This window comes from Alosa sapidissima, chromosome 18, assembly GCF_018492685.1.
Source record: "Alosa sapidissima isolate fAloSap1 chromosome 18, fAloSap1.pri, whole genome shotgun sequence".
In the NCBI taxonomy this organism is placed as follows: domain Eukaryota; kingdom Metazoa; phylum Chordata; class Actinopteri; order Clupeiformes; family Clupeidae; genus Alosa; species Alosa sapidissima.
The window spans coordinates 26172781-26182780 of record NC_055974.1 but is presented as its reverse complement, the minus strand read 5'-3'; the positions used below and the strand labels follow the sequence as shown (position 1 = coordinate 26182780).

Genomic DNA, 10000 nt, shown 5'->3' with positions numbered 1-10000 from the left:
CATGTGTGTGCATGTGCATGTGTGAGTGTGTGTGTGTGCGTGTGCGTGTGTGTGTGCGTGTGTGTGTGCAGGTGTGTGCATGTGCATGTGTGAGTGTGTGTGTGTGCGTGTGCGTGTGTGTGTGTTTGTGCATTTGTGAGTGTGCGCGTGTGTCTTTGTGTGTGTGTGTGTGTGTGTGTCAGGGGGCTTTTGGATGGTAATCATTCACTCTAGTTGATTAAAGACACCTGATCCTTCCTCGTGGGAATCCAACAAGGGCCTTCGGTTGGTGTGTGGAATGCTAAACGCTAACGCTAAGCCAGCTAGAAGCCACAGGTCCAAATCTCTGGAGAACAATAATTATTGGATAACTTGGAAACATGAGGTGTGTTATTAAGACACGGGGCTCCTGAATGGCAGCTGGCTTCGAATCAGAACCAAACCAATTGGACTCCGCTCCACGCTGACCCAAATCACCCAAGCCTAACGCTAGAATCAGGACTGAATTCTGAATATTGAAGTTATCCCTCCCTCTCCCTCCCTCCCTCCCTCCCTCTCTCTCTCTCTCTCTCTCTCTAGACCCTTTATCCATCTCATATAGTGTAACAGTGAGACTGGGCATCTAAATGAATGCAAGGAAATATCCTTCACATGTGTTCCCATACTCCCACACAATGGAAGAACTGTCTGAGAGTTTTAATAAGTTTTTCCATCACCCCCCCCCCCCCCACCCACACACACACATACACACACACACACACATCTTCTCCTCCATCTTTCCAAAGCTGTGATATGAACTAGCCCCAAGTCTGGCATCAGATTAGAGAAATTAAGCATTTACGACTTCTCAGATTTCTGTCTCCAATAATATTCCTGTTTATCATGACGTTTTCTTTCTTGGGGGGGTTTAGTTGTTATCTTCACGTTTTCCATATAGCCGGGTCATTTCCCCGCTGTAAGTGTGAGCAATTAAGTTCTTCACTGGAAGTGAGAGCGATGAACTTAACAGAAAAGAGAGAGAAGTGGTGTGTGTGTGTGTGTGTGTGTTTGGGGGGGGGGGGTACAGGGGGGTACAGTTAACCTTAGGCAGAGTAGACATTTGTAAGTGTGTGTGTGTGTGTGTATGTGTGTGTATTGACCTGTTGATTGGTTTGAATCCTCTTCTGGGCAAAACTAATTATAATGTCATGATGCCAATTATATTCTATACTATAGAATACTATAATTAGTCATGGAACACTATAGAATACTATAGAATACTATAATTAGTCATGGAACACAGATATTAACAGAGAGAGGTAAGGACAAAAGAGAGAGAGACAGATAGATTTTACAGAAAGACAGATTGAACCAAGAGAGAGAGATGGAGGGAGAGAGAGAGAAAAACAGCAAGAAATCAGCAGAAGAAAGAACAGAGTGCTGAAGCAAGCGAGAAAAAGGAAAAGGAGAAAAAAAAAGCAGGAAAGGGATTTATAGACAATCCGTCCGGGGGAGAGCCACTAAAAACAAAGAGTGTTTAAACGGAACAGAGAGGGAACAACTGGTTTGGATGTGGTCTATTGCTATCTATCCTCCCTGATCATAAAGATTCTCCACTCCGCCGTTACACCAAGGCAAGGCAAACACAGACGGATGGTTCGGTTTTGCAATCTTACTGTAGCTTGCTGAGTGGATTCAGGTGTAAGGCTGTCTGAGTACCACACACACACACTCCAAGACAGACTCAAAGACAGACAAACACACACACACACACACACACACACACACACACAAAGACAGACAAACACACACACACAGATATGCATCTTTACGGCTGCGCCACAGACCCAGAGCCAATCACACGTCATCAGATGTGGGCCCTCAGCAGGGAGAGCACAACATTTGTTCTGCACCTGATAGACTGATATCCTGATATCTTCTTCTTCACTGTCGGGAAGCTAACGCTAATCTGATATCCTGTTCTCCTCTTTTTTCACTGTTGGGAAGCTAACGCTAATCTTCTCTCACCTCAGACAAGTCTTCCTCCCCCCGTATAGCTAATGCCTCCTAACTAGCAAACCCTCACTGAGCTATGTTAAAAGAAGATAAGACATATTGTTCTCTTTTTACCCATAAATGAAGTGATCCTGTGCTGTCACAAAGCGAACCATCTCACCTCTCTCACTGTCAGAGAAATGCTAACAGCCTTCTCCCACATGTACTATCTCTTTTCAACTCCTCCTAACTAGCAAATCATCACCAAGATAGCCTGATATATTGGTCTCTTATCCTCCACTATAAAAGGAGTGATCCTGTGCTGTCACAAAGCTAACTGTCTCACCTCTCAGTATCAGAAAAATGCTAAAGTCGGCTTCCTCTGAGCTTCCTCTAGTTTTGCATTTTAGCTTCTCCTTTCCTAATTGTATTGACCATGTATTGCACATCACTGTGTTTTCTGTACCAGTTATCGGCCATGTATCTGTTTTAACGTTGTATTGATCCTTTATTGTACATCACTGGGTTTTCTGTACCTGTTATCTGCCATGTGTCTGTTTTAACGTTGTATTGATCCTGTATTGTACATCACTGGGTTTTTTCTGTACCTGTTATTATCGGCCATGTGTCTGTCTTTAGCGTTGTATTTCTATCTCTTTGTTGTGTTTTTGTAATGCCTGGCTGCAACCTAATTTCCCTGGGCGGGATAATAAATTTGACTTGGCTTGACAACCTCTTTCCACTCAACAGAAAAGAGCCAAAAAGCCAAAAAGTTGAGCCAAAAAAACTCCAATCTCAGTAAGCTAACGCTAACGTCAACCCCCTCCCACTGACACTAATGGCTGCTCCGATGTGAGAAAGACTGGCTTGACAGGTTTGGGCTGTACTGGGCCCCAGGAACATGAGCACTGTCCAAACTCAAACAGAACCGCAAAAGAACCGTAGAGCACCTGTTTGTGTTTAATACTGACACAGATCAGGTAAACCGGAGGCGAGGAGGGGAGAATCTGAGTTACATCACCAGAAAAACACTGAGGCAAAGTGGCAGTTCCTTTTTTTAATAACTCAATTCAATTCAATATTCAGTTCAATTCAATATTGTTTGCCCATGTAGTGTCGGCTTTAAATGTGCATGGTGTCAAGAAGTGTTATGGAAAGAAAGCTCAAGGGTAATAGTTCAAAAGACAAAAACTCCCTTTAACGGAAAGAGACCTTGAGCAGAATACTCCAAGGAGGAAAGTGTGTGTGTGTGTGTGTGTGTGTGTGTGTGTGTGTGTGTGTGTGCGTGTGTGTATTCGTATGTGTGTCTGTGTGTTGTGCATAGCCCTACCCTTACTCACTTTAACAGTAAAGTCAGCTCCTAGCGGTCCGGCTATCCTCATCACCTCCTTGTCCGTGAGCTGCTGGAAGTCCACGGTGGTGTTCTCCAGCACGTAGTGCCTGGTGGCGTCCAGGGACAGCCCCCCCTTCACCCCCTGCAGGGTCTTGCTCTCCAGGACTGGTCAAAACAGACAGAGCCGTTTACAACAGCAGCAACACCAATTAGCATTAGCAGATGGCTAACTAGCTAAACAATGACCAGGGTGAGGACTTAAAAGAAACACACCAACATTTTAAAATAAGCTTTTTGCTGTCTATCCCAAAGTTATGTACTGTAAGAGCAGTGGTGTTGTTAGGTATGGGCATTTGGGGCTATAGCTAGCATGGAATAGCTATATATGTTTTTTTATTAGCCGCCCCGGATCTCTCACGAGAGAGAGAGAGAGAGAGAGAGAGAGAGAGAGAGAGAGAGAGAGAGAGAGAGAGAGAGTTCCAAGGCTGGGCATGTCAAGGACAAGGAGGTGGCGGAGTTATGCTGTTCTCATCATTTACAAGTTCAGGTTGGCCTGCACTCCCCTAGTTTGGAGCGTGGCCAAACTGTGCTGGCCTATTAGGCCTACTTACTTTGCATTTGTAGAATTAGTGAATCTTCACTAAGCATAACATGAACCATATGATATGCAGGGTGGCTAGGCTATATAGATCAGGACCACATCTGGTGTATGGTGAAATTGGTCAGATGCACATTGGTTTAGATCAGGCACACGTCTGGTTGTATGGTGAAATTGGTCAGATGCACATTGGTTTAGATCAGGCACACGTCTGGTTGTATGGTGAAATTGGTCAGATGCACATTGGTTTAGATCAGGCACACGTCTGGTTGTATGGTGAAATTGGTCAGATGCACATTGGTTTAGATCAGGCACACGTCTGGTTGTATGGTGAAATTGGTCAGATGCACATTGGTGACGGACAGTAATTTTGGTTCTCTCCCTACAACCATAATGGTGAAAAGGCACATGAAAGCAGAGAGGTGTACAACAAGAGTACAGTATGACTATCATTTTGGCCCTGAAAAGGGAAGCTCTGAGTATTCTCTCTCCCTCTGTGTGTGTGTGTGTGTGTGTGTGTGTGTGTGTGTGTGTGAGGTGTAGTGAAACACGTATGTTCCTCTTGTGTCTCCGCTTACCACTCCACAATCGAATGGCCAATCGAAGAGTCCATGTCGCTTTTATCCAAAGAAACTGCTAAATACCAGTCAACGTTTAAATACCAGCCATCTCCTAACCTTACTGTGACCCCTGGTTACAGGGCAGCCTGCCGTAACACTGGGTATGTGTGTGTGATTGGAAACTGACTCCACAATGCGCACACACAAACACAAACACACACACACACACACACACATTCTCGAGACTCGTCACTACTGCCCAGATGGTTACCATTTCTCCATCCTCGGCATGAGAAAAGAACAGTGAGATGTTTTAATGAGGAATGTGTCCGTGAGAGATTGAGATGGAGAGAGAGAAATGGAGAGTGAGAGAGATGGAGAGGGAGAGAGAGATGGAGAGAGAGAGATAAAGAGGTAGAGAGAGAGATAGAAAGAGAGAGAGAGAGAGATGGGGAAGAAGGCAGTACAGCACAGCCCCTCAGCGGAGCTGAGAGACGCTGGTGTTGGGAGGAGGAGGGGGAGAGATGAACATTTGTTCTAGATTTCACCCGGGTGCGGAGAGAGCACTCGCCAAACCTCCTGACATCAGTGGTGCTGTTCTGTTCTGCTGCGCCTGAAGAGCATTTGGACCGCATCACATCACATTACACCAGGGCTTGAAAACGAAATTATTTTTCAAACGTTCCGTTCCGAACGGTTCAGGTAGGCCTATGTTTAACGTTTTCGTTCTTGCATGCGTTCCGCCACCAACATATCGGTCCTGAACCGGTTCGGAACGCAAAATATCGTTCGTTCTTAAAGTTCCGGCAGTGTTTGGTGGGCCTATCAAGTCTATTTTTGTGGACTTTACCTTAGAATAGACATACTCATTATTTCCTCTTGATTTAGCCTATATCGTAGCTATGCCCAAAAATAATAAATCACAGGCGGCATCCAAAAACATTCAGATGGGCTATCCATCCCATAGCCTACAGACTTACTATAGGCCTAACCTATGCCTATAAATAATTTCTTATCAAAAATATTTCTGGATACGTGCTAAACTCCTTACCTGGTTGTAGCCTAAGTTTTATCCATATGGAGATCTTCAAAGGCTTGCGCTATAATTCCAACCCTGTTTATAAACGAACCTGTTGCTGTTGCTGACAAGGCCTATCTCAAATTTCCTGTTTAACTCTTCTACATAGAATAGGCTATAATTGCGCAAACATTTCAAATCCCGACTTTAAAACGACAAGGCGTGGACAGGAAAAATAGGCTATTACGCATAGGCTACAAACAATTTCCAAATCAGTTTCAGTAGCCTACGCTACGAGCTGGCCTAAGATCCGAAGTGGCAGACGGATAGGTTACATAGGTTACATTACAACAGTAAGACAAAATATACACATTTGGACCAAAGGTCCATTTATTCGTTTTTTTTTTTTTCAAACTGCAGAAACCAAATTATTAGGCTGTTCGCCTACAGTAGTTGGCTACATAGCGGCTTGTTATCTCACATTAACAGTGTAGATGCGGGCTTGTTTTTCGCACAACCGGAAATAGTCTCCCTGACATAGGATATGCTTTTGCTTTTGAAATTTTATAAAATATATAGAGAACGAAAAAAAAAACGTTATTAACCGGTTTTGTGGATTTCAGAATAACGTTTCTGTTCCGGAACAGTTGAAGAGCATTTTGTTTTCGTTTCCGTTTCCGCTCCTCGTAAAATTCCGTAAAATTCCGTTCGTTTTCGGTTTTCGTTTTCGTTCCTTGAACCGGTTCGGAGCCCTGCATTACACACACACACACACACACACACACACACACACACACTGCAGCAATGTCAGGAAGGAGCACACACACAGACGCACACACGCGCGCACACACACACACACACACGCACACACACACACAGACACACACACACTCATCTCCTCTGTGCTGCTCTGTCCTCTCCCCTCTGTCCCGGAGAGCAGAAGACCCAGACGATGATGAAGACGTTGAGTGAGTGATCCAGATAATGAATGGCATGCCCAGGGGGGTCTACGCAGTGCTCTAGCCAGGCACTTTATAGAGGAGGAGACTCGCCACTTAAAGAATCCTCCATAGAAATGTATGAGGACTGCAGTGCTTTAGCTTCATTTTGGAGTCTTAGCTAACAATTTGCAAACGCATATGAGACGGCAGCTCAGACAAATCCTTTGCAGAACAAATGCTCATTTAGAGATGACAAGAAATCACTATCCTAAGTGCATGAAACCTGTGGAAAATCCTGCAGAGAATGCCATTAAGACTTGAGAACTACCAACAAACATGATTATTTAGTGTCTCAAACTACTTGAGTTTGCTATGTCACTATTTTGGGGACAAACATGGGTTGATTATTTAGTGTCTCAAACTACTTGAGTTTGCTATGTCACTATTTTGGGGACAAACATGGGTTGATTATTTAGTGTCTCAAACTACTTGAGTTTGCTATGTCACTATTTTGGGGACAAACATGGGTTGATTATTTAGTGTCTCAAACTACTTGAGTTTGCTATGTCACTATTTTGGGGACAAACATGGGTTGATTATTTAGTGTCTCAAACTACTTGAGTTTGCTATGTCACTATTTTGGGGACAAACATGGGTTGATTATTTAGTGTCTCAAACTACTTGAGTTTGCTATGTCACTATTTTGGGGACAAACATGGGTTGATTATTTAGTGTCTCAAACTACTTGAGTTTGCTATGTCACTATTTTGGGGACAAACATGGGTTGATTATTTAGTGTCTCAAACTACTTGAGTTTGCTATGTCACTATTTTGGGGACAAACATGGGTTGATTATTTAGTGTCTCAAACTACTTGAGTTTGCTATGTCACTATTTTGGGGACAAACATGTGTTGATTATTTAGTGTCTCAAACTACTTGAGTTTGCTATGTCACTATTTTGGGGACAAACATGGGTTGATTATTTAGTGTCTCAAACTACTTGAGTTTGCTATGTCACTATTTTGGGAACAAACATGGGTTGATTATTTAGTGTCTCAAACTACTTGAGTTTGCTATGTCACTATTTTGGGGACAAACATGGGTTGATTATTTAGTGTCTCAAACTACTTGAGTTTGCTATGTCACTATTTTGGGGACAAACATGGGTTGATTATTTAGTGTCTCAAACTACTTGAGTTTGCTATGTCACTATTTTGGGGACAAACATGTGTTGATTATTTAGTGTCTCAAACTACTTGAGTTTGCTATGTCACTATTTTGGGGACAAACATGGGTTGATTATTTAGTGTCTCAAACTACTTGAGTTTGCTATGTCACTATTTTGGGGACAAACATGGGTTGATTATTTAGTGTCTCAAACTACTTGAGTTTGCTATGTCACTATTTTGGGGACAAACATGGGTTGATTATTTAGTGTCTCAAACTACTTGAGTTTGCTATGTCACTATTTTGGGGACAAACATGGGTTGATTATTTATTGTCTCAAACTACTTGAGTTTGCTATGTCACTATTTTGGGGACAAACATGGGTTGATTATTTAGTGTCTCAAACTACTTGAGTTTGCTATGTCACTATTTTGGGGACAAACATGGGTTGATTATTTAGTGTCTCAAACTACTTGAGTTTGCTATGTCAATATTTTGGGGACTTAAAGGGGTCCCAGGGGGCCAAAGGGGCCCTTTTTCACATCTTCAGTTGTTGAAACAGAAGCTCCCTGGACCTACCAAAACTTACACAAGTGATCCGGGCCTTTCAGAACGAGACGGACATGACGACTGCCAAAGGGGATGACCACCACCGTGTCCTCCGCTGAAAGAGAGGAGCCAGAAAAGTAGACGTTAATTGTCCGCTATATGCACAAACAAAATGGCAGGGAGGTCACTTAGAAGACCTCTTTTATGGATGGCGCAAACAAAATGGCAGCTCGATTGCAGCAACTGTTCAGAGGAGACGTGAAATGTGTCCCTGTTGAAATAATGAAGACCTTTCTCCCGCTGACGAAAACCATCACGGTTGTCAGTATTATCTTTACAACTTCCTACATTAAAAGGAAGACAGCCTTCACGTTTAGTGTCTGAAATTTTCTGTCTCGTAAAGTTGCTACCAGGCATTCAAGGTGGATGCCATTGTTTGGCTTCTACCACAGCATTTCAAGAGTTGCATAGTGAACCAAAAGAATGGGTTTTCAGGGGAGGGTGGGGTTGTGAAAGCACTGTAAGTCCTATACAGACTCTGGTCCTCTCTCTGTCCAGCAGTTCAACCTAAACTGAAAGCATGTCAAAGCATGTCTTCTGAGCAATAAAAAAACAAGCCTGGAAATGATGGCGGGGAATGGCTGCTGGTCCACACGAGCAGCAATGGAATATTAACACCTGACAAATCCCAGAGTGGGGAGTGGGGGGGAGAGACCTTTGTGTCCTGCTATCCTTAAATGATCTCATTCAATGCAAATGTCGGTCTTAATCTCCCTCAAAACATACAGTCAAAGGCCAGAGAGAACCGTCCAGACAGTCCTGGGCTTGGGCGTCATGCATGCATGAATAAAGTCAAACATATCTCTGCCTTTAATGTTGTTTTAATGTTTTTTTTTAATGTTATTTTGCTATTATTTTACAGTGAATAACTGTTTATATAATGACACAATAAGGTTGTACAATGCCTTTTGTCCTGCCATTTGTCTTGTATCCATGTGTTTCATGTCTTGTGGTAGAAAATACTTTTCTGACTCACAATTGAAACAGTCTTAAACCAAATGACAAAAAAAAATCATGGTCAGGCTCGCTACGGAGTCTACCACAGCATTATCAGATTCTTAAACCTTTTTTAAGGGCATTTCAGTGAAAACAGTGATTTCAGTGATTTTCCACCACCCAACTCAAATATAACCGTGAGAAACATAAGAAAAAGCCCTTTGTGTAAGTGCAGTCTCACTTCCTGTGATAAGGCAACTAACCTCCCTCTCTCCCTCAGTGTTTTCAAGTGGAACATAGGTGCCTATCGGAATTCAGAATCGGAATCAGGAACAGCTGGTTGTCATGGTGGGTACTTGCGGTGTTACAGCTGTGTACTGATATGCAGATGTTTTGCAAATAAGGCTGACGTCCAAACAATTACTGTTGTGTTTCTTAATAGGTCAATAAAAGTCAGTGACATCATTTAAAATTTAATTTGATGTGATTAAAAAATAAAAGGTACCACATTACGGTGACTCTTACAGTCTGTTAAATTCCCACCTTTGATTCTGTTATCGTGCATGTTAAATTTCATTACTTCAAACCGAAAAAATGAGTGAATACTAAAACACAAAAACATTTGACTCAGACATACAAACACAAAACATGTGCATCCCATACAGATATCTGTGTGAGTAATTGAGGAAGTGAGGGTGTTGAACTCACTTTTTCCAGATGCATGCTGGGATTTGTAGTGTCCTCGCACCAGGCGGCAGGACGAGCCGTCTCCGTTGCAGACGCCACAGTTGTCCTCTTTCGCTGTGCTGCCCAGCTCAAGGTCACAGCCCACAATCTGCCAGGGGGCAAAGAAACACACACACACACACACACACACACACACA

General features: G+C 42.9%; 2 protein-coding genes and 1 long non-coding RNA gene across 3 annotated transcripts in view; 1 reads left to right on the top strand and 2 right to left on the bottom strand.

The window, feature by feature from the left end:
- LOC121690292 overlaps positions 1-1113 on the top strand; it is a 17437-nt gene extending 16324 nt beyond the window's left edge. Inside the window, exon 3 of the long non-coding RNA XR_006025025.1 lies at positions 1086-1113. This is a non-coding gene — a long non-coding RNA (uncharacterized LOC121690292). The remainder of the gene's footprint in view (positions 1-1085) is intronic.
- Positions 1-10000, bottom strand: part of LOC121690252 (C-type mannose receptor 2-like) — a 1098322-nt gene that overhangs the window by 370548 nt on the left and 717774 nt on the right. The gene's annotated exons all lie outside the window — the stretch shown is intronic.
- The window catches only part of LOC121690288 (ADAMTS-like protein 1), a 225618-nt gene that overhangs the window by 60834 nt on the left and 154784 nt on the right, over positions 1-10000 (bottom strand). Inside the window, 1 exon segment of the mRNA XM_042070782.1 lies at positions 3294-3451. Coding sequence (XP_041926716.1) covers positions 3294-3451 — 158 coding nt within the window.